The sequence below is a fragment of the Branchiostoma floridae genome, chromosome 13 (genome assembly GCF_000003815.2).
Source record: "Branchiostoma floridae strain S238N-H82 chromosome 13, Bfl_VNyyK, whole genome shotgun sequence".
Taxonomy (NCBI): domain Eukaryota; kingdom Metazoa; phylum Chordata; class Leptocardii; order Amphioxiformes; family Branchiostomatidae; genus Branchiostoma; species Branchiostoma floridae.
In genome coordinates this window covers 6,099,963-6,120,989 of record NC_049991.1, presented here as the reverse complement: position 1 = coordinate 6,120,989, position 21,027 = coordinate 6,099,963, and the positions used below count along the sequence as shown (strand labels likewise).

The 21,027-nt window shown below is 38.7% G+C and overlaps 3 protein-coding genes across 3 annotated transcripts; 1 reads left to right on the top strand and 2 right to left on the bottom strand.

Annotated features, from left to right (window-relative positions):
- The first annotated feature begins 1,429 nt into the window (after positions 1-1,429).
- On the top strand, positions 1,430-13,975 carry LOC118429388 (transforming growth factor-beta-induced protein ig-h3-like). Its single transcript, XM_035839867.1, has 7 exons — positions 1,430-1,648; positions 2,154-2,251; positions 3,000-3,122; positions 6,407-6,596; positions 7,449-7,486; positions 13,341-13,518; positions 13,842-13,975. Exons 1-7 carry the CDS (start codon positions 1,498-1,500, stop codon positions 13,973-13,975), a joined length of 912 nt encoding a protein of 303 aa, XP_035695760.1. The 5' UTR covers positions 1,430-1,497.
- Positions 13,976-15,428: 1,453 nt separating this feature from the next.
- LOC118429217 (uncharacterized protein SYNPCC7002_A0175-like) lies at positions 15,429-17,269 on the bottom strand. The gene is made up of 3 exons (XM_035839679.1): positions 17,084-17,269; positions 16,330-16,554; positions 15,429-15,767 (listed from the first exon to the last, which is right to left on the bottom strand). The coding sequence occupies exons 1-3, from the start codon at positions 17,202-17,204 to the stop codon at positions 15,661-15,663; spliced, it is 453 nt and encodes a 150-aa protein (XP_035695572.1). The 5' UTR covers positions 17,205-17,269; the 3' UTR covers positions 15,429-15,660.
- A 262-nt stretch (positions 17,270-17,531) lies between these two features.
- Positions 17,532-19,256, bottom strand: LOC118429387 (uncharacterized protein sll1735-like). Its single transcript, XM_035839866.1, has 4 exons — positions 19,092-19,256; positions 18,420-18,514; positions 17,888-18,013; positions 17,532-17,555 (listed from the first exon to the last, which is right to left on the bottom strand). The coding sequence occupies exons 1-4, from the start codon at positions 19,252-19,254 to the stop codon at positions 17,532-17,534; spliced, it is 408 nt and encodes a 135-aa protein (XP_035695759.1). The 5' UTR covers positions 19,255-19,256.
- Positions 19,257-21,027: the final 1,771 nt, after the last annotated feature.

Below are 21,027 nucleotides of genomic sequence, written 5' to 3'. Positions count from 1 at the left end.
CGAGTTTTTCATGTGACCATATGACCATCAGGAATAAGGTCAAAGGTTATTTAAGAAACCTAATATTGGCTTAAGTTCTCTAACTAGGATAATCACATCAGCAAACAAATGATCTTTCAACCAATAAGATTTCTTGCCGTTAATGTAGGTACTCAGCAATTATAAATAAAGACTCCCTTCGAATTCCAAGACAGCTGTTTGTTTTTTTCCTAGATTTCAAGCCAGTTAAAGACTTCATTTTCATATATCGATGATTTTAATGATGCTTTACTGCCACTCCCCTTAGTCTATATGAACATTTTGACCTGTGAAACAGTGTTGTGAGCGTACGAAACTAAAGTGACTAATAAATAGTGATCTTTTATAGCAAGTAATTTTGTTTTTGTTTCAGACTAGCCGAACTTTGCAATTGGCTTAAAGCAGATCTTTCAGAAACGTACTGCTGATATTCTAACGTAAGACTGATGTGGTGCACCGTAAACTGTTAAGTAAGGTAGTGAGTTGAAGGCCCCTGGTATTGGCGTATTGGTCTTGGGAAATACAATTTCCTCACTTCACCCAGGTTAAAACGAGTACCTGGCTTCGGTTAGGGTCGTTCCTTGGATAGGACGTTAAATGGAGGTCCCGTGTTTGAGGAGAGCCACATCCCGAACACGTAAAAGAACCCACCACACTTATGGAAATAGTAGGTGTCCTTCCGGCGTGAGTGGATCAAATAAATCCATTTATCCTGATTTGCAGCTTGTACTCAGTTCAGTACAAACCTGGTGTGTTGCGCCCTGAGCCATCTACTGGCATGTATACAATCAAAGTACCAATTACATCGTTTTTGTGATAGGCACACATTGAAAACTCGTGATCTAAGAAATTTTCAACGTGACTAATATTAACGTGTTGCCAAATGAACTATTTAGTGGGCCACCTGTGCGGTAGGGCAAAAGTCACTAAATAGGTCACTAAATGGCCTATTTTGGTGACCTTTGACCTTCCGCGCACGTGGCATGCTTTTCCTTTGTAGCCAGACAGAATTCAAGTATCATATTAGAAAGGGGCAGAAATCTTTCAAAAAGAGTGGATGTACGTGTGTGCTTCATAATAAATCAAGCAAAATCTTAACCATCAACGTATGGTCACGTTTGCCAGAAATGACAGACTTGTATGCTGTGATACCATATATGCATGTTTTGCCGCTTCAGTTCTTGTTACAAAGTTTATGGTGTCTATTTTGAAAATGTAGATACCTTTGATATTTAGCCAATAATTTTTTGCCATCTATTTTATTAGATCTGCCACCCTTTAGCTTTACTAGATGTGACCTAAGATTGAGCCAAGTTACCCCAAAAAAAACCAGATCAAAGATCACTTAATTTGTAGCCAAAGTTTATATTTGCATCCCCGGTCAAAGTACCAATACTTACAACGATATCAGCAATAAAACCACTCATACCTGTTCGACCTATGTTTTAAGAACTAGTCAGCTTTGTATAGATTGGAAATATGAAGTTTGTAATGGTTGTGTTGTTTATTGCCTGTGTGGTGAGTGCACAAGACAATACTGTAGTGGACGTGTTAAAAACGCTTGGAACCGAGAGCAAGCTACTAGAGCTGGTACAGAAGGCGAAAATTGATTCCAGGCTAGAGGGAAAGGGTAAGGCAGTCAATTTATCTTTGCATAAAGAGAATACCATAGTGGTGAGTGTTTGTGTGTGTGATTCTGAGAGGGTGTGTATACTTGTGTGTGTGTTTTGTATGTGTCAAAGAGAGAGAGAGAAATCCAGTGTGTATTTACTTGACTATGTGTGTTTGTGTGTGCATGTCTGTGTACGAGTGTGTGTGTGTATCTTTGTGTAATAGTAATGCATAAAATGTTTAGAATGAGTATAAAATGTGTATGTGTATGTGTGTATGTTTGTGTGTGTGTGTGTGTGCCTGTATGTTGTCGGGTGCGAGTGCGTGTGTTTCTTTGTGCCTTAATGCATGTGTGTTTGTGACAAGTTATACCGCGACCCATGCACAACCCACATCAATCTAATGCAACACTTATTACCGATCATCAACATCATACATATCGCAATATCATTTCGTTTGACATAGTCAATATGTTCCTTGGTGTTCATCTCTTAGCTGGATTGCAACATTTCGTTCCTTTGAAGGTCCCTTCACAGTGTTCGCACCAACAGACGATGCCTTCGCCGCCCTTCCAGAGGACCTACTGGCCAAGCTTGAATCCGACAATCTTCTCCTAACACAGGTACATTATACAATCAAAATAGGGACATTATACACTCAACACAGGTATGTTACACACGTATCCAAAGGACATTGACCAATCAGAATCGAGGATCCATTTTGACATAATAACCACCAGTCATTATTTCTCTATATTCACCACTAGTGAGACATAAAACCAACATGGAAGTCAAGCGTACTACAAGAGGGCTTGACAAGTGGTTGAAAGTATGAAGGACAAAAAACCTCCGAATCTCATACAGTTTATACATATAAAATTGCTACATCTATATGATGATAATGCCGATGACTGTCAACCCATGTTTATATCACTCTCATATGCTGATGATTATTTAACTAGGAATAAAAAAAAATCTCTAAGCCCAGAAGTGAGTCCTAGTGACGCTGAAGAAGGGACTTCTGGATGCCACAAGAAGCTTCCGTTTTTATCCTGCCGAAAAGATTCAATAATTGTATTTGAATATTTTCAACTGCATGTCTTATGTTCATAAACGGATCTAAGCTCGGAGATATGCAAGTTACTATAATAGCTTATGACTACGACATATAGAATTACTATTTACCTGAGTTTTGGATATATGTTACTTGCACTGAGCAAAGTTTAACCAAGACTTTTTCATAAAAACTGTGATACGTGACTAACGTGAGGCCCATTAGCCTTGCCTTGGCTTCAACTTAAGTCTTATCATCGTTGTAAAAAAACACAAATTGTAAGACATTGACCTTGATTCTTTTAATATTTTGCTTAGCTTTTGGAGTTCCACGTGGCTTCTAGCAAGGTCATGTCAGATGGGCTCAAAAACAACCAGCTGATTCCAACGCTGATTGGACTAAACATCCGAATCAACATTTACAACACAAGCAAGCCATCAGTGAGTCCTCTACATATCATTTAACTATCGTGTCACGTGACCTATTTGACCTTTGACATTCAGGTCACGTGACTACATTTAGAAAGATGGCGGATGACTTCTGGTATCGGACCGGAGTTTCTTTTACGATTTCGGAGGTTGGCGGGCAGCCTCAGGCCGAAGGGCTACAGTTCCGCTAGTAAACGTAGGACGCGAAACTTAATCAATATGGCGGAAAGCCGTTTACTGTCTCTTTCCGACAAACCTATTGGTACCGTCTGTTGCCTCTTTATTTTGATTAGAATATGTAGTAAAATTTTAATTTTGGACCCGAAAACTATCATTTTTTAACACTTTTTTGATCGAAGCTGCTTGGAAAAAACGAATTTTCCCAGGATAACGGCCTACGTGGTAGAGAAGCTAAATTCTTCATGTTTGTGCAAAATGAAAATAAAAAAATTCCATGTGATAACTTTTTTGCAATCTCCGATGACGTCATTTCTTCGAAATCGCATGAAAAACGCCGCTATTTGGGTCATCAGGCGAAAAAACCGCATCACCGTTGTAGCGGACTAATACAAAAATGGTTTCGCTGGCCGACCAACTACTCCTCGCACAAAAACAATACAACCCACGGGCTTTTCAGAAAATACGACAAATCTATGCTCAGCTATAACGATCACCAAGCCATAGGGAGCAAAAGTTAGGGAGACAACGGCGCACTTCCGGCCTATTACACCACCCTTCCGCCAACTCCGGTCAGATTTGAACTCCGACCCGGAACCTTAAGAGGGACATTTTTTCTCAATATGTATTTTCATTACTTAAAAAGTTCATATCTACCATATATCCAAATTTGGTTTGTCTCCGATGGTTACTTTTCCCACAGGAGCGGTTTAAAGTCAGGTCAAAAACACTGTATTTTGAGGCTATCAAGCCTAGATGCATATTGAAACTACGTTATAATACAGAAACATTAAAAAACATGCTTTTTTCTGACATCGCTTTTCTGAAAACGGATAAAATGGGGTGCAAAGTTTGCCCATAAACTTGTCCGGGAAAGTATGTGCACTCTCCGTCGTTTCGGTGCTACACATCGGTAGAAAACCGTCTTTAAAAGTTGGCATCGCTGACGTCACAGAGTGACGTCAGAGGTTGCTCAAGGAAAACAGCAGGGGGTCGCGTTTTAAGTTCGTCGCTTGTAAGTAAAATGAAGAATGTGCCAGATTTTGACATGGAGCAGTAGACCAGATCTCACACTTTCAGAATCAAACGCGTCCGACACCAAACTCTTAACTACTTCGCCGTGAACGGCCCCTTAAGAAGCACAATGCGCCCCAAATGTGTGCAAGAATGCATTCTTACACAGTGCAAAGCACAAACTGGATCTTATTGTCGGCGCTAGAAGCGGGCAGTTGGAATAAGCGCGGCAAAGATGTGTAATGCTTTTAATAGGCTATTACTACATACCACCGAAAGAAAAAAAGATCGCCGCGTTAAGGAGCTATGAACCGAAAGTCAGTAAACCCAGTTTCTCCTTAAGTTAGGGCTTAAAGCACCAAGATTTCAGCTTTAATGCCCATTTAAGTCATACTGATGCACGGCATCGCGAACATATGCGATAGGTGAACGACAGAGGTCGGCTCCAATCAAATGACATAGAGAAAGATATGATTTTGGAAACTTCTGCCCGCCAGAATCGATTAAAGTTGCCCGTAATGGTAGTTCTAAGGGGGGGGGGGGTGAAAAAGGGGGAGGGGGGCGCCTAGGGCCTGTACATGAATATGCTGACTTTTTAACTAGAAAAATGAAAAACGGTGTTTGTTTTTACACAATATAACGACATCTGATGGAAACTTTAAAATGCGTCGAAATTACGTCATCTATGACGTCATATAAGATACAAGCGCCGCCCTATTAAGGTATCGGACCGGAGTTTCTTTTACGATTTCGGAGGTTGGCGGGCAGCCTCAGGCCGAAGGGCTACAGTTCCGCTAGTAAACGTAGGACGCGAAACTTAATCAATATGGCGGAAAGCCGTTTACTGTCTCTTTCCGACAAACCTATTGGTACCGTCTGTTGCCTCTTTATTTTGATTAGAATATGTAGTAAAATTTTAATTTTGGACCCGAAAACTATCATTTTTTAACACTTTTTTGATCGAAGCTGCTTGGAAAAAACGAATTTTCCCAGGATAACGGCCTACGTGGTAGAGAAGCTAAATTCTTCATGTTTGTGCAAAATGAAAATAAAAAAATTCCATGTGATAACTTTTTTGCAATCTCCGATGACGTCATTTCTTCGAAATCGCATGAAAAACGCCGCTATTTGGGTCATCAGGCGAAAAAACCGCATCACCGTTGTAGCGGACTAATACAAAAATGGTTTCGCTGGCCGACCAACTACTCCTCGCACAAAAACAATACAACCCACGGGCTTTTCAGAAAATACGACAAATCTATGCTCAGCTATAACGATCACCAAGCCATAGGGAGCAAAAGTTAGGGAGACAACGGCGCACTTCCGGCCTATTACACCACCCTTCCGCCAACTCCGGTCAGATTTGAACTCCGACCCGGAACCTTCTGAAAACTTCTCAACAAGCTATAATTTGTCGTGCGTGACAGTTTAGTGCCTAATGTTTAATATCTAGATATAGCTGTATTGAAAAAAAAAGCTGGTAAACCTCAATTGATCAATTTCTATACATTATTTATTACGGAATTGTTATCTATTTGTAATCGTATATAATGTAAGTTATTATAATAATTATAATAGTTGAGTCTAGGTGCCATATTGTTTTATATATACATATCAGATGTAAAGATGTAAATTAAGTGTATCAATATCTAGATCTAGCTGTATTAAAACGTACGATTTGATCGATTAATTGATCGATTTTATGTATAACGCTAGTTCATCCGCGGGGTAACCTATATACGTTGTTTTCAAAAGCAGGGTATTTAGGGTTATCAGTCCGACGAAATTTGAATTCAAACTGCTATATTTTGAAAATGTTACAATTTGAAACAACCGTCCGTCGCCTTAATATCCCAAAATGTGCTGTTTTTTAAAACAACGGATAGAAGTTACCCCACGGATAAAGGTTAACTAGCGTTACGTGCTATTTCATTAAGGAATAGTTATTGATTTGCAATTGTATACAATATTATTATGGTATTTGTTGTCTAGGTACCATTTTGTTTTCATATTACTAGTTTTATGAAGAGAATAGCTTAGTGCGTGTAGAATTGGGCTTGTACAGTAACCACTACAATTTAAACAAATGGTGCTTGCCGTTTCAGGTGATAACGGCAGATGGCGCTGTTGTGATAAGGCCAGATAACATTGCCAGTAACGGCGTCGTGCACGTCATAGACCAAGTCATGTGGCCTGTACCAACCGGAGATATCGTCAAAGGAATCGCTTCGAATATCCATCTGTCCACACTAGGTTCAGCAGTCTCTAAGGCAGGCCTGGTTGCATCTCTTTCAGGTAAGATATTTTTGTTTGTTTTTCATTTAATCTTTTACGGGTATTTTTATTTCACTTTTCATTTTCGTATGATGATCTATTCTACTGTGAAGAACACTAAGCATAAGGAAACATGTTTAATTGGGAAAATGCAGACAGATAAAGCACAATGGGTTCCCCGAGAAAAAAAGTAGCTTCTTCCATTGACCCTATGACCTTGAATGCCAGTCTTGTCTGATAAACGACGTTTTCTACCAACTCCGAACTCTTCTGCCTGTCACTCCTGCAAGTCTGACTTTTATGGTGACCTTTGCAATTTAAAACATATGGATGAAGAGGTAAAAGCTGATGGATGCTAATTGTACGAGGACACTCGATTCCTCATATGTATTCAGAGTTTCAGACATGAATAATTAATTCATAAAACAATGGTTCTTATAACATGTTGCATCTTTCTCTCCCTCTCAGCAGACATGTGTACAACAAGGACATAGGGGTCTTCTTTTTCACAACCAGCTTTTCTCACCTGCTGACGTTTTGATGTCTGTCAGACAATCTGCCTCAGAGCTTCCAACTGGAGTTCTGTTTCTGGCCACTGTATGTAGCCAATGTAGGTGGCGCTTTTGCGGCAAGAACACTATCCCAAACGTGGCTGAGCTTGTAACCCCCCCCCCCTCCTTTTCGTCCCGGTTCATCTTCCTTGCGGCGGGAAACAGACCCAGGAAGCTGTCTGACAGACAACGAAACGTCAGCAGGCGAGTTTCTGTTTCTGAAAAAGAAAACTCCTATGTCCTATGATGTACTAACCTGGTGAAATTATCTTTAGGTGTGTGAAAAAAAGGTTGCAAAATTTGTTCAAAACTCGTCTTCAAGGTGACGGACCTTTCACCGTGTTCGCGCCCACCAACGAGGCTTTCTTCAAGCTGCCGGCAGGAGTTCTGGACGGTCTGCTGAAGAACGTGACGGCTCTGACTAACGTCCTGACGTACCATGTCGTACCCGGAGCGTACTTTCTTCCCGGCTTGGGCAACGGGGACACGCTGAAGACCTTGGAAGGAAAATTTGTGACTATAAAGAATTCCAGGGACGGTAGGTCACTTTTCAGAATGCCAAGAAAAATCCCGTTAACGTTATAGCTACATTGAATCCAAAAACACTATTTCGTACGTTTTATTTGTTAAAGGGTAGAAAAGTACATTGCAACCAATTACAGCACCACTAAAGTTCGTGGAACTCAATCCTTTGTAAAATGATGTACCGAATTTGAAAAATGAAATGAAACCACACTACTTACTACATTCAAAATGGGAGAAACGCTACATTAACTAGCCAAAAAAAAACCTGCTCCAACTGTATCGTCAGAATCTTAATAACTACGCATATGCCACAATTGAAACAAATCTATCTAAAGGATGTTGAGTTTTAGGTGGAAAACACAAAACCAACCAGAAATAGTTCCTCTGTTTGAGGTGAAATTTTTTCTCCATCGGTAGTAATACAATTTATCCGAAAATATATCATATATGGTTTCATAGCAAAGGTCTTCTTGACATGTTCTTGACGAGCCCTTGCATTAGCTGGGCCATGATATGATGTTTTGTCTCTTTTGTCTTTGTTTTCATGTAGTTACAGCTTATCTTTGCGTTTCATATGTTCAATTCTATATAGTTTGGTCACCTAATGTGTTTTTCCATGCGTTCACAGCGCCGGTTATGGTTAACAACGCAACCATCATCGCACAGATAGCAGAAAGTAACGGCGTCATACTGCTCATTGACACCGTCCTCATGCCGCCATCCATGCACTATGAGTTAGTCTACGAAAGAAAGTAAACAAAAGTGTTTCTTAAATTTCTAACAAGATATTGAAGACCTTTTAACTCTGTGGCATATCAAGCCTTTTTATAAATTTCTTGATGTTATTATTAAACCCTAACCAGCACAGATGTTAGAAATCCTCCGCTTCGCTTTTAGTCTTCAATGCTAGGTACCCCCCCCCCCAAGGGCCATACCATACTACTTTTAGGAAAATAGGGGCAATCACCATGTTTTTTAGATACATGAAATACCCACATACCAGTATTATATAGATCAATCGAAATGATCTTGATTTTTAGGTGGTAGCACCATCACTAAAATAACACAAATAAAAGCAGTACCTCACTCCCAAAAGTAATATTTCCCATGCAGTATAACTAGTCTGCTAAAAGCGTGCATAATTTTTAGGTATTGTTTAGATACATCGTTAACATATAAGGTGTACATATCAAATCTAACTATTTCCTTTGTGTAATCGTCTTCTGGTGATGAACTACAATGTACAAAATGATAATGTTTGGGAAAAGTACGGAAATATGTCCTGCTTTGTTATTTCTTTAATTATGATTTGTTATCTTACCTCTTATTCCGTTTCAAGAATAATAAAGTTTTACGAAAATCGCCTTGTTTTCTTGGGTTCCACGTTAAGGTGGGGTCACACCTGCGTATATATTTAAGTCCGTATGAGGCGCGCATGGGAGTATTTACCTCCACCAGGCCCCATAGGTCGTTGTAAAAATAATAGAAATTGGACAAACGTAAACAGGTAACATGTCAGACGAGTTAGCTGGGTCGCTAACCATACTTCCCGGTCAGCTAACTCATCTGGCATGTTATGTATCTATGTTTGTCCAATTTGTACTATTTTTCCCGCGACCTGTGGAGCCTGGTAGATACTAATTTAAGCGCCATACGCACCTCAAACGGACTTGAATATATACGCATGTGCATGTGTGACCCCACCTTTACGCGTCGTGAATGTACTTTGTACTGTTGACCAAATTGGAACGTGTCCGACTATTTAGGTGGCAAGCTACTCGTATATATATCGAACGCAGGGGGATGGGGTCAGGGTAACAATGGCATTTCAATGTCATTTCATAGATTTCTATCCGTATATAAGCAGATTTAAGGTCAGAATTCGCATGCAAGAGTTCACAGGTAGCCCCCCCCCCCCCCAACAGTCCTAATATGTGTTTAATTTAAGATACTCTCCATAAATGTTTTGTATAAGACTTGACGTCTAATTGGCCATATTGCGGCTTATATTATGAAGTAGCTAGTAAACAGAATCACATGTGTTTCGGGACGTACGCTGGGCACGTACACCTATGACATTACGACCGACCATGTTAACGTCCGAAAATGTTTTGTATGTGCGTGTGCTCATGTGTGCGTGAGTGTGTGTGTTCGAATATTTGTGGTCAGCATACGGTTAGAGCCCCTGGATCGATTGTAATCATGATATTTGGTACATAGATATGGGTTAGGTTGGGAAGAAGTCAATTACCCCTCCCTCCATGTTTAATATTTGATAGATTAAAGCTTTGTTTACTAAATCCACGTACGTACTGCCCTGTTAGCTTTACCTGGCTAGCTATGTAGGGCAATCCCAAATTGTTCTATACTATAGGTCGGTCAAAGTCCATTCTCACTAAAGTCTGAACCGAGTTCAACAGTATCGAATCCGAGGTCCTGTTTTAGAAGCTCGTAGAATTCTTGCGAATCTTAAAACATGAAGCTTGTGGTAGCTGTGCTGTCGTCGGTTTGTATGGTTAACGCACAGTGGCCGTTAACTATCGTAGACGTGCTGGAAAAAGTGGGCAACGAGACTACACTGATCTCACTAGCGAAGCAAGCTGGTCTGTATAACAGACTGAATAGTTTAGGTAAGGCAACATTTTAAACATTTTTATATTTCCTTACTGTCTTTTTAATCTTTCTTTTGGTATACGTAAGTCATAAATACATAACTACGGTCTTTTTTTATCTTTCTTTTGGTATACGTTACTCATAGATACATAACTATTTTTAGTAATTACACCCCACCCCCTGCCACGAGCATGTTTGCCACCATGCAGTTTGATAGCAAAATGTTGACATTTGTGCTAATAGTTTACCTCATTATACAACGAATAGAGCTACGAAAAATTGTATATTTTGGGCGACACCTCAGGAGTGGATGCTTATACCAACTGACTGTGTTTACCAACAGGTCCCCTCACTGTATTTGCTCCAACGGACGCGGCCTTTGAACGCCTCCCAAATGACGTGATGAACAAGCTTCAATCCAACAAAACTCTGTTAAAAGAGGTATTTTCTAACAACAATACGTGGAACACAAGTTCGTCTATAAGTCTACATGCAGTATTGTGGCAATGGTTTTAACAAATGGCACAAATGGTGACATCAATTGTGGTTATCTTTGACTACAATTCACTGGCCAACCAGTAAGAAAATTCCCATTAAGTTCATCTTCAATCATATGTAAGTAAACCGCTAATGTATCAAACTGCATTCATCCACGCAAGTCACGGACATAGCCTCGTGCTCTCGCGAGACTCAAAGTGTTACTGCTTAAAGAATATTATAACGTTGTTTATAGATAAACTTCATTTGTAGAAGCCCCTGTAAATGTTGACAACGTTTTTAACATTCAAATTTTATGTAATAAACATTCCATTTACCTGACGTGCATATATTGGTACCAAACATTTGTACAGGTATTGGAGGCCCACATGGTTACTGGTAAGATAGAAATATTGATGTTCTTAAACAACAAGCTGATTCCAACCATGGGCGGAACAAACATCCGGATCAACGTCTATGACGTATCACCAATAGCGATCGTAAGTACTGTAAATGCATATAAGTTTGCGGGAATTTTATTTCGCGGTAGCGGGAAAAAGGACTTTTCACGGTGGTTTTAAGTTCGTGGTAGCACCATGCACTGCAGTCTCTTACTGTGACGGAGAAATGTTCGCGGTGGTTTTAAATTCGTGGTAAAGTGGCCACCGCCAAAAACCGCGAACCTAAAACCAACACTAACATTTCTGCATTTACATTTAATTCAATATATTGGTACATTTAGCAACAGAAAGAGAAAATATCGATAAACAGATGATGGATGTTGTCAAAATAATCATTTTCAGTAAATGAAAGCAGAGTCCATTCCAAGACACCATGAGGGTTTTTAGGCGATATTTATAATTAGTTATTATTATTTTGAATAAAAGAATATCTGAGCCACAATAATTAAATTCTTTTAAAAAAATTGACTAGGAAAATACTCATCTATTTGAATTCCTTTGAATATTTTAGAAACATTTTGAAAGTAACTGTACAAAAATATCTTTATTTAGAATAATTGTGAAACCTCTGTGATTATTTCACATTTACAAATATTTACAAATATTTGTAAACTTTGCCAAATGGTAAAATTAGTTTATTGCCCCCATAAAAGTAAGCCCTATTGTTGCATCTGTATATTTTTAGATTTCACTGTTATGCACTGGTGGATCCTTTGTGGTGGGCCATTTTTGCATGTCACCCAACCATACTTTGCAAGGATGTGTGAATTGCTATCTTCCCAGCCCACTGAACCATTTACAAAATATGGTAGAAAATGGTAAATAATGGTAGAATGCTGTTATCACTATTTAGAAACCATTAGAAGTATCCAATTCCACACCATGAATATTTCCAAATTTTTACAGGACCAGGGAAATATTTATAAAGTTGAAACAGTGTTAAAATATTTCTGAAGTATCAAATGTCCTAGACATATAATTACAAAACTTTAAAATCAATTCTAAACATTGGCAACAAACACCCGCACGGTGTCTTGGAGTGGACTCAATCATCGAGGTTTTAAATTACGCACACAAAAAATAGTGAAGAATACGTACTAGTCACATAGACATGTCTCGGCAAAATACATGTGAATTTTACTTTTTTAGGTTTGAAGCTTCAAATACATTGATATCTTGTTAAGGACTTTTAGAACTGTTGTAGTATAACATCTGAAACTGACCAAACGTCCTTCATATTAGTTCTAAACAAATTCCACTTCGGACGATATATGAAGCTAGGGCTTAATACTTTTTTTAATCAGTGACACTTTGAAAGTAAGTTCAAGGGCTTCAACTTGTTAAGGTTTGTTTTCTTTTGTCCTTTATTTTATCAGACTTTAACAGCTAACGGAGCTGGTGTCGTCAATCCGGACTGTCACGCCATTGCCGGCTTCGCTCAAATCATCGACACTGTGATGTACCCGTTACCAAACGGAACAATAGTAACGGAGATAACTACCAATTCGAATCTGTCCACCCTGGCAACAGCCGTCTCCAAGGCAGGTCTAATTGCAACTCTATCAGGTAAGTGATCATCTGAAGTCTTTATTATGCCGACTGACCAACTTTCGCAGACGTAATAAACAATTTTCAAAAAGTTTGAAAGTTGGTGTCGTCCATCATTGTGATTGCGTAATGGCCGAAGGGATTTGCCGACGAAATAAAGTGCTGCCAAGCTAAAAAAAAAACTATCTGGAATTTTCAACATACTCTCTAAACCTTACGTTGTCTGATCCAATAGCTGTGAGCACGTGACTTTTATCTTAACCCATGACGTCATTAATGAGTCAAAAGTTGTTGGACGTCAATATCACCCTTGTCCCTGTTTCGTTGAAGAGAGTTGATATTCAGGACACCAAACAGGACATATTTGAGAGAATAATGAAAAAAGGGCAATCAACACCAGGGACCAATTGCTGACGTCACACAAGACCAATAAGTGACGTCACATTGAGATAAAGTCAGGTGTGCACTGTGAATCGGTCTGATAGGTGAAGAAGACTGAGTGAGTCAGTTGAACTTTCCATCGAGTTTTATCTCTTTTTTTTTTTCCAGCGAGTAACGGAAACTTCACCTTGTTCGCACCCACCAACGAGGCTTTCTTCAAGCTGCCGGCAGGAGTTCTGGACGGTCTGCTGAAGAACGTGACGGCTCTGACTAACGTCCTGACGTACCACGTTCTCTCTAACGTCTACAACAACGTCGGTCTGTACTACTCACGTGAACTGAGAACCGTTCAGGGGAAAAACGTGACCATCAAAGCTTCATCACGTGGTGGGCAGTAGTTTTTATTATTATTGTGAAGCTAAAAACGATAACATAATTTACTTTCAGGACCAGTACCGGAAAAACATTATCAACTGTTGTCAACAAAAGTTACGATTCTAATTCCAGGGAGTCATTATCCAAAATATTAGCGTTCTAAACTGATGATGCAGAGAACATGTTACAGTGTTTTTTCAGAGTAGGGAAAGTATGCTAACTTATTTTGTTTAACGTTTTGATGTCTTTTTCCAATTTAGATATTGAGTTTCCAAAAATTTCATTGTGATTTTTCTTCACTTGTGTTGAAACCCTTGCGCGTGTCTTGTTTTCAGAATCCATTATGGTGAACAACGCTTCCGTTCTGAAGGAAATGACAAAGACCAACGGCGTGCTACAGGTCGTTGACACCGTCCTCATCCCTCCGAATACGCACTTTGAGTTGGTCCAAAACAAGAAGGACAAATAAATATGTTAATTCATGAGTATGATCTGATTTGTATGTACAATGTCATGTAGATAAAGCAGACCAGACGAAATCCTCTGTACTTTTGTCATGTTAACAAAGATTATACATACAACTCATCTTACTAATAGTTATAGAAAAACTGACAAAATCGCTGTACCTTTGTTGTGTCAATAAATTTTATCAGACGTAAGTCATTCTCTCAACATTTGTAGAAAGGTGCTGTACTTTTGTGTCACAAAAGATTATCATATTAAAAACTCCTATTATAGTTGTAGAATACCTAACAAAACTACTTAATTATTATATCAAATCTTTTTATCACTTTACCTTTGTTATGTCAATAAATATTATCATACGTAAGTCATTCCACGAATATTGGTAGAAGACTTTGTGAAAGTTGTTGTACTTTTATTGTGTCAATAATGATTGTCATAGTAATTCCTCCCACTATTATAATAGTTTTAGAATACCTGATAAAGAACACATACGAGTCTTGTATCCTCACGTGTTTCCCACATATGTTTAGCAATTTGTCCTAGATTTTCAGGTCCAAGTTCGTATATATGTTTGGGCATAGTTTAGTTGTGTATTTGGTGACTTATGGTATGACTTTAAATACACAGTGTTACAATCACATGTAGGTCAGCACAGACCATTCGTATGCCAAAGCACGGTCCAATTCTATCTTTTAAGCCAAAGTACAAAAAATTTGCTTTACATACATTCTACCTTGTCCAACAGAATATAACTATCTAGCTTTGTAATAGTAGCTGATTTGTATTTGGCTTGTGACAAAAGCACAATGGCCGACACTACCGGTTGTGGACATGCTTTGAAAAGCTTGGGAACGAGACCACTCTGATAACCCTGGTGAAGAGAGCTGGTTTGGATTTACGATTGAGAAGGATTACGATAGAATTAGGTAAAAACAACAAAAGCAACAACAACTACCTAAAGTTTGCACATTTGCAGACCTATTCCAGTGGCAGAGATGGAGAAGGCATGGAAGGCAGACAGTATAGTCACCCTTGCTCCTACGTGTTATTAATGGCGAAATTCCTTAGCAAAAACTTCTTCTCGTTTCGGACTTGGCTAAAGGTTCTCTCACTGCACTTGGGACCCGGTGCGGCACTGCGGGGTTCGTTCACTGTGGCACTGTTTTGTTATTTTTGCCGATTTTCTTATAATTTATATATTGCGTAATACGTAAAAGAACAACTTAGCAGACTAAATAATGCACAAAACGTAAGAAATTTCGTTCTTTATCTCTGGAATTCGTTGAGTCATCTACGAACCCCGCAGTGCCTCACCGGTGCGCCAAGTGCAGTGAGATACCACCTTTACAAACACCTATGGTGTCAGATATCCCCTTGTGTGTGTGTGTTCGACATCGAGACATAATATTATTTGTAACGGCACAAATAAATAAACACATTACTAACTGCACTGCAAATGCATGAAGCATAGTTTAATCATCATATTCTATCATTCAATTATTTCAATAAACAGGTTTAATGAATTCTGCATGCAATATCTTAAATATGATCCCTGGAATCAAAAAAAATCTAGACAAGTGAAACCTTAATCTAAATAGTATGAATGATATTTTGCATTGTACCAATAGTAGTAACCAGGTAAGAGTTTAATTATACTGTAGTTGTCGCAGACAAGGCAGGGTTCAAAGGTCAAGGTTCAGGAGATATCATAACTCGGTCGATGACATGGATGACCCCGTTAGCGGCAGGTTGCTGGAGTCCTAGGAAGGTGGCGTTGTTTACCATATATTTCGCAGCTGTGGAAAGTAGAAGGCTATTAGCCATCATGATGAATTTATTATCAAGTCTTTGCATATATGGTCCAAGACTGTATGTATTCGTCATCGTATGTGGCATTGGCATAAATTTAAGATAGAAGAATGTCTAAATGTCATAAAATGGTAATGGTATAGCATTTAGATACATGACCTATAGCACAGATCACCTGCCCTAATGAAGTGATGACAAGTGAGAAAATGGAAAACTAAGTTTTCCATTTTTTGTTATCACGTTATTAGTGCATGTGATGTGTGCTATACAATGTAGGTCATGTATCTGCTTGTCATACACAGTATAAGTATAATATTGGACATGAGATAAGAAAAAAGGTATGATAGTACAGAAACTTATTCCATTTTCCGCATTAAGAATCTACGAAAAAACATCCTTCAGAAAGAAAACCTATAGAAATAATTATTTGTAGAGAAACTAAAAAAAGAAACATTTATTCATTCTAATGTATTTTCTGTGTGGAAGAAGAAACAATGAAAAAAATAGTATTATCAATACGAAATATAAGATACCAATGACGATACTCACTTGGCCCTGGAGGTCCTTCAACTCTGAATGTAAGAAAAGGTCCCTGTAGCGATCTTATCCTTAGTCCGTCGTAGAACGCAGGGCGGAAGGATACATCGTAGAACATGTGAAACTCTAACAGGTCCGACAGCGCCATCTTGGTTGTCAGAAGCATTTCTAGATACGCCGGAGGGAGCTTGTCGAACGCCTCGTTGGTTGGTGCAAAGAATGTGTACGTGTCATCCCCTGATTGGTCAAGCACGTAGGATCATAAGCATTGTCAAATAGTCACTAAACAAACCTAAGAATGAATGACAACACATTGCTATCAACCTGAAAAGGTCTCTGCTCTTGAAATTGGAAATATTGTCATGTAGATTCTAGTCTAAACTGTGACATATTTAAAAAGGCCAGTAAATTCCTCCAAAATTTCCCCGTGTTAAATACAAAAAGAAAACTACCTTCCTCCTAACATTACAGAACCCACACATTTTAGAAAATGGTAGGATACTTTGTCTTCTACTGTCTCATGAAAAGAAGTTGAATCCAACAAGTTATACTTTAGACCTAGCTTTTAGACAAGTACACATACTCTATACCGTTCTACGCTATTTGTATGTTTGCCCTTTTGATGTTACATTGTACCTGCAATCAGCCCTCGGGCAATAATTTGCAATAAACTATATAGAATGAGTAAAGTACATCATGTTTCACTGACACGCACCTTAGATATGATAGAATAGGGCATCTATAAATTTTGTATTTGTGTACGTACCAGACAGTGTCCCAGCAAGGTCTGATTTTTGCAGAGCCGTCAATAGAAATGAGAAGTTCTGCATGTGGCTGAGAGTTTCCGTGATGCTTGGCCCCGGAAGCGGAAACATGACCTCTGACATCACGTGTATCACTCCGTTGCTGGCCTTTGCGTCGGTCCTTGTTATTGGACAACCGTCCGCAGTCAAAACCTGTAACAGTTTACGTTATTATCGTAGCATTAATCAGCTTTCACGTGACATGATAGTTATTGTTAGACTTGACAAATATTGCCTGATATAATTATGAAAATTAATGCCGAAATGAAAATCTTGAATAGATAGGGTCCCCCATTACCCTATGATACATTTTTCGTCTTTATGAATTGAATTCAATGATTGAATATTTTTCAAAATATATCAGCAAACAACTGACAAACTTCACCCTTATGTCACATAGAGCTCACATTTTCATGATGTGTTTAAGGAATATTTCTAGAAGAATAGAATAGAATGGAATGTTTCGTTGCAAAAGACATGATGCATAACATTACTGGTAGTATAACTATCAATTATACACCAGCAAATATATAGATGTACCACAGTCAGGTAGCCCAAAACTTATTTTGAAAACATTGATCCTATTATACAGGCCTTTTTTGCGTCATCTGTGCCATGTTGGATTACAGTGCAAGCCTGTAAGTCAAACGAAGATGCCATTGCTTAATACCCACCAATATGGACATATGTGATTCAGATTATAATCATCATCATCGTACGTCAACAAAAAGCCTGTATACCGGTTATTGTTTAAGAGAGACACGTACCTTGCCACCAGTTGCGTTTTGATACACATTGATGCGAATGTTCTGTCCTTCTGCAGACGACAGTAGAACGTTGTTCCTCAGTTCAGACGACATGACGTTCCCTGGTACCACATGCAGCGACATCACCTGAAATATTAGCAGCAAAGACATTGCCAAATCCAAAATGATCTGAGTTCAACCAATGGCAGCGTGTCTGTCAATATATTTGCCTAAGTTATGTTTTGAATTTTTTCTACCGCCCTAATTTTGAAAGAAAATAACAAGTCATGAACAGAATCTGTCTCGAAGGGGTATAGACTTTGTTACATTTAAAACGGTCTTATTTTTGCGACAGCGCCACCATGCGGTAGTAAGCAGCATAATTCTTGACACATTGATAAAAAGCTGCCGACATTTAGGTGAAGAATTTTATAGTGGAAATGGAACTTAATAATAAAGTAATAAGTGCGATTTACGTTTAAATTGAGAAACTTATTGGATCTTGCTACTTCCACGTGCCCTTTGCTTAAAAAAACTCAATGAATTTACCCACCTGTCTAAGAATGTTGACGTCTTGAAATGACTTCCATGCCTCTTTTGGCAGTTCAACAAAAGCTTTGTCCACGGGAGCGAAGACAGTGAAGGGACCTAAATAGATAACGATCACGTATCGTTACTGGCTTAAAATGATTCTCATTTTGTCTGCTTGGTCTTAATCATAGAAATTTCATAGCAGGTTCATTAACATTTGTTCAATCATCAAATACACCAATCCAATACACCATGAAGTAAAGCAATGTCAAGAAAATTAATTAATTGCAAAACGTCAGAGAGAAAATGGATATGAATATTTTATTTCAACGCACAAACATGATATAGAACAAAAAGAAGAGTTACATCACCTTGATCTGCTTAGGCTTTTTATCGTTTCAGTACTTCAACAATACTGCATTACAGATAACTGTGTAACGTACTAAATATTGATTCGTAACAACCCCCCTCCCACCTATCGAAATTGCCACTCTTCTTTTCCCTATCAGATTTATACATAACAATTTGTAGGTTTCTATTAAAAGAATACGAACACATGATATGTGCACTTTAGTCTCATTTGTTCACGTTTTTAAAAACATAAAATCCAAAACATCTTCTCTAATGTTGTTTTTTGTCCAAAATGGTGGCCACTACTAATACAAAATGGCGGACACTGAGCAGTACACGTTACCTTTTCCTCGTAGAGTGTCAGTAAGGTTGGCTTCCTGTATCAACTGCAACAGAGTCTTAAACTCTTGAAAGTCTCGTAGGACGTCTATAATGTCGTTCTGGGATCTTACGACACAAATTGTAGAAAAAAGACTCAGGACCAGAAACAAAATCTTGTACGCCATTCTTGTGGCTGACGCCTTTGCTTGTTGTAATATAAAGAGACAAAGTCCATTCATTGATTGGGTTTTTCTATTCCGCACCTATTTGTCAAAAGCTGAGTACGATATTCTTTTTACGTTTTGTCTATCAGTTACCGAAAGTGTATTAAAAAAGAAACGATTATATAGTTCTTCTTATCTATTGACATTTGACTTTTTGAAACCGTGTCGCATTTTAATCAACTCTAAAACATTTGTTACCCTTTCCCTCCCACTCCCCTCTGGCATACATTCAAAGGTTAGTTGACGGAGGAACAGTCTTCGCTTATTTGAACAATGGGTCATCGTCCTAAGAGGTAGCCATTCTTTAGTGTGTGTCTGGGCCCCATTTCCATCCAATGGCGTCATTGTCGACGTCGAATGACCAAACTTGGATCTGTATGACTGTTAACTTTATGAATTTAATATGTTGCTTGACGCAAAGATATTTCAATGACAACAAGAAAACAGAACAACATATGGACTTCTTTATCAGCGATGTTCGTTTGAACTAAACCATGAGAATAGTTGGATCAATTTTGGCGATACCTCAGGGGTGGGGCCGATGTTGTTTTACCAACTGCTCGTGTCAGGTGTGACAGAAAGTTGCGTGTAATATAACCAGCTGCTGCAGCGAATGCGTTACCCCGACTGGCGGCAGAATCGGCTAAACACATACAGATACAGAATGGTACTCGATAGTTGCCACGCCAATGGACTATGGCAATGTCCTTGTTTTACACACATGTGTGACACGTTAAACGGAGTACCTAATATACTGATAATAAAGCTGTGAAATCATCATCACGTAAAGCGCATGTGAAGAACAATCTTTTGATTTCAGAACTCAAACTTTTGTCGACTGAACATTGAACTAAAACTTACGAAAACTGTGTGTAGATTGAAATAACAACTATCCGGGAACTATATGTATGTATGATAAACAGTTGCCATGGAAATTGACATGCCCATTTTGTTGCTTTTGTGTACAGTGTTGTGTTTTACATTTGGCAGTCATAGGTACGTTACTTTCAAGTACCTTTTGAGCATTAGTAGATTCATTGTGTGCTTTATTTGTGCATTATGTATTTGTCATGTACTTTAGGTTTAGACAGGTTAGGCCATATTGTCTTGATTATATGGATGACATCCTCGTGCTCATCAATTTTCCGCCGTTTTTATTTAAAAAAACAGCTGCAAAAGGAGCAAATGCATAGATTACATACAAACGTAAAACATATACTGACGTCATAGAATGTCAAAGTCTGTTCCAAGGTCAAAGAAGAAGATTTGACCAATTACGAATCTATTGTTCGTTATTCCAAACTCTCTGGTGAAGTCATTGTTGAACCTTCCTGACCACTTACATTTCAGGATTGAAGTGGTTTTATGATTTTTTATTCGCACGCTCGCAGAAGTTTTGGGGCTTCCAGATGATGTCATCCATATAGTCAAATCATCATTGGCTAATGATGGTTGTGTCGGTAACCTGCTTGACTTTTTTTTCACCGTAGCTATTTGTATAGTAAGTAATGTAAAACCTCATCTTGAAAGTAAAGGGGGGGGGGGTCGCAACTGCTGTCAATAGGAATTTATGCCCTTGGCTAGTGACAGCAAATTTTATAATTCCAAACAAGCCCAGTCTGAATAGGGCTAACAGGGCTCTAACTTGACCAAAAGTCCGTATAGTGCGTGCACCCCTCTTTCCTTAGTGTACCACTCCAGCTCTTCGTTGCTAAACAGCGGGTCGACGGTTTC

Coding starts and splice junctions, on each gene's coding strand:
- LOC118429388 (XM_035839867.1), top strand. CDS start 1,498: ATGAAGTTTGTAATGGTTGTGTTGTTTATTGCCTGTGTGGTGAGTGCA. Junction 7,487..13,340: donor TGTTCGCGCCCACCAACGAG/GCTTTCTTCAAG, acceptor CCCACCAACGAG/GCTTTCTTCAAGCTGCCGGC. Junction 13,519..13,841: donor CATCAAAGCTTCATCACGTG/GTGGGCAGTAGT, acceptor TCTTGTTTTCAG/AATCCATTATGGTGAACAAC.
- LOC118429217 (XM_035839679.1), bottom strand. CDS start 17,204: ATGTCAGAGGTCATGTTTCCGCTTCCGGGGCCAAGCATCACGGAAACT. Junction 16,555..17,083: donor CCTTGCTGGGACACTGTCTG/GTACGTACACAA, acceptor TTGACCAATCAG/GGGATGACACGTACACATTC. Junction 15,768..16,329: donor TGAAGGACCTCCAGGGCCAA/GTGAGTATCGTC, acceptor TACTTTCCACAG/CTGCGAAATATATGGTAAAC.
- LOC118429387 (XM_035839866.1), bottom strand. CDS start 19,254: ATGGCGTACAAGATTTTGTTTCTGGTCCTGAGTCTTTTTTCTACAATT. Junction 18,515..19,091: donor TGACACTCTACGAGGAAAAG/GTAACGTGTACT, acceptor TTATCTATTTAG/GTCCCTTCACTGTCTTCGCT. Junction 17,556..17,887: donor AAAACGCAACTGGTGGCAAG/GTACGTGTCTCT, acceptor CTATTCTTCTAG/AAATATTCCTTAAACACATC.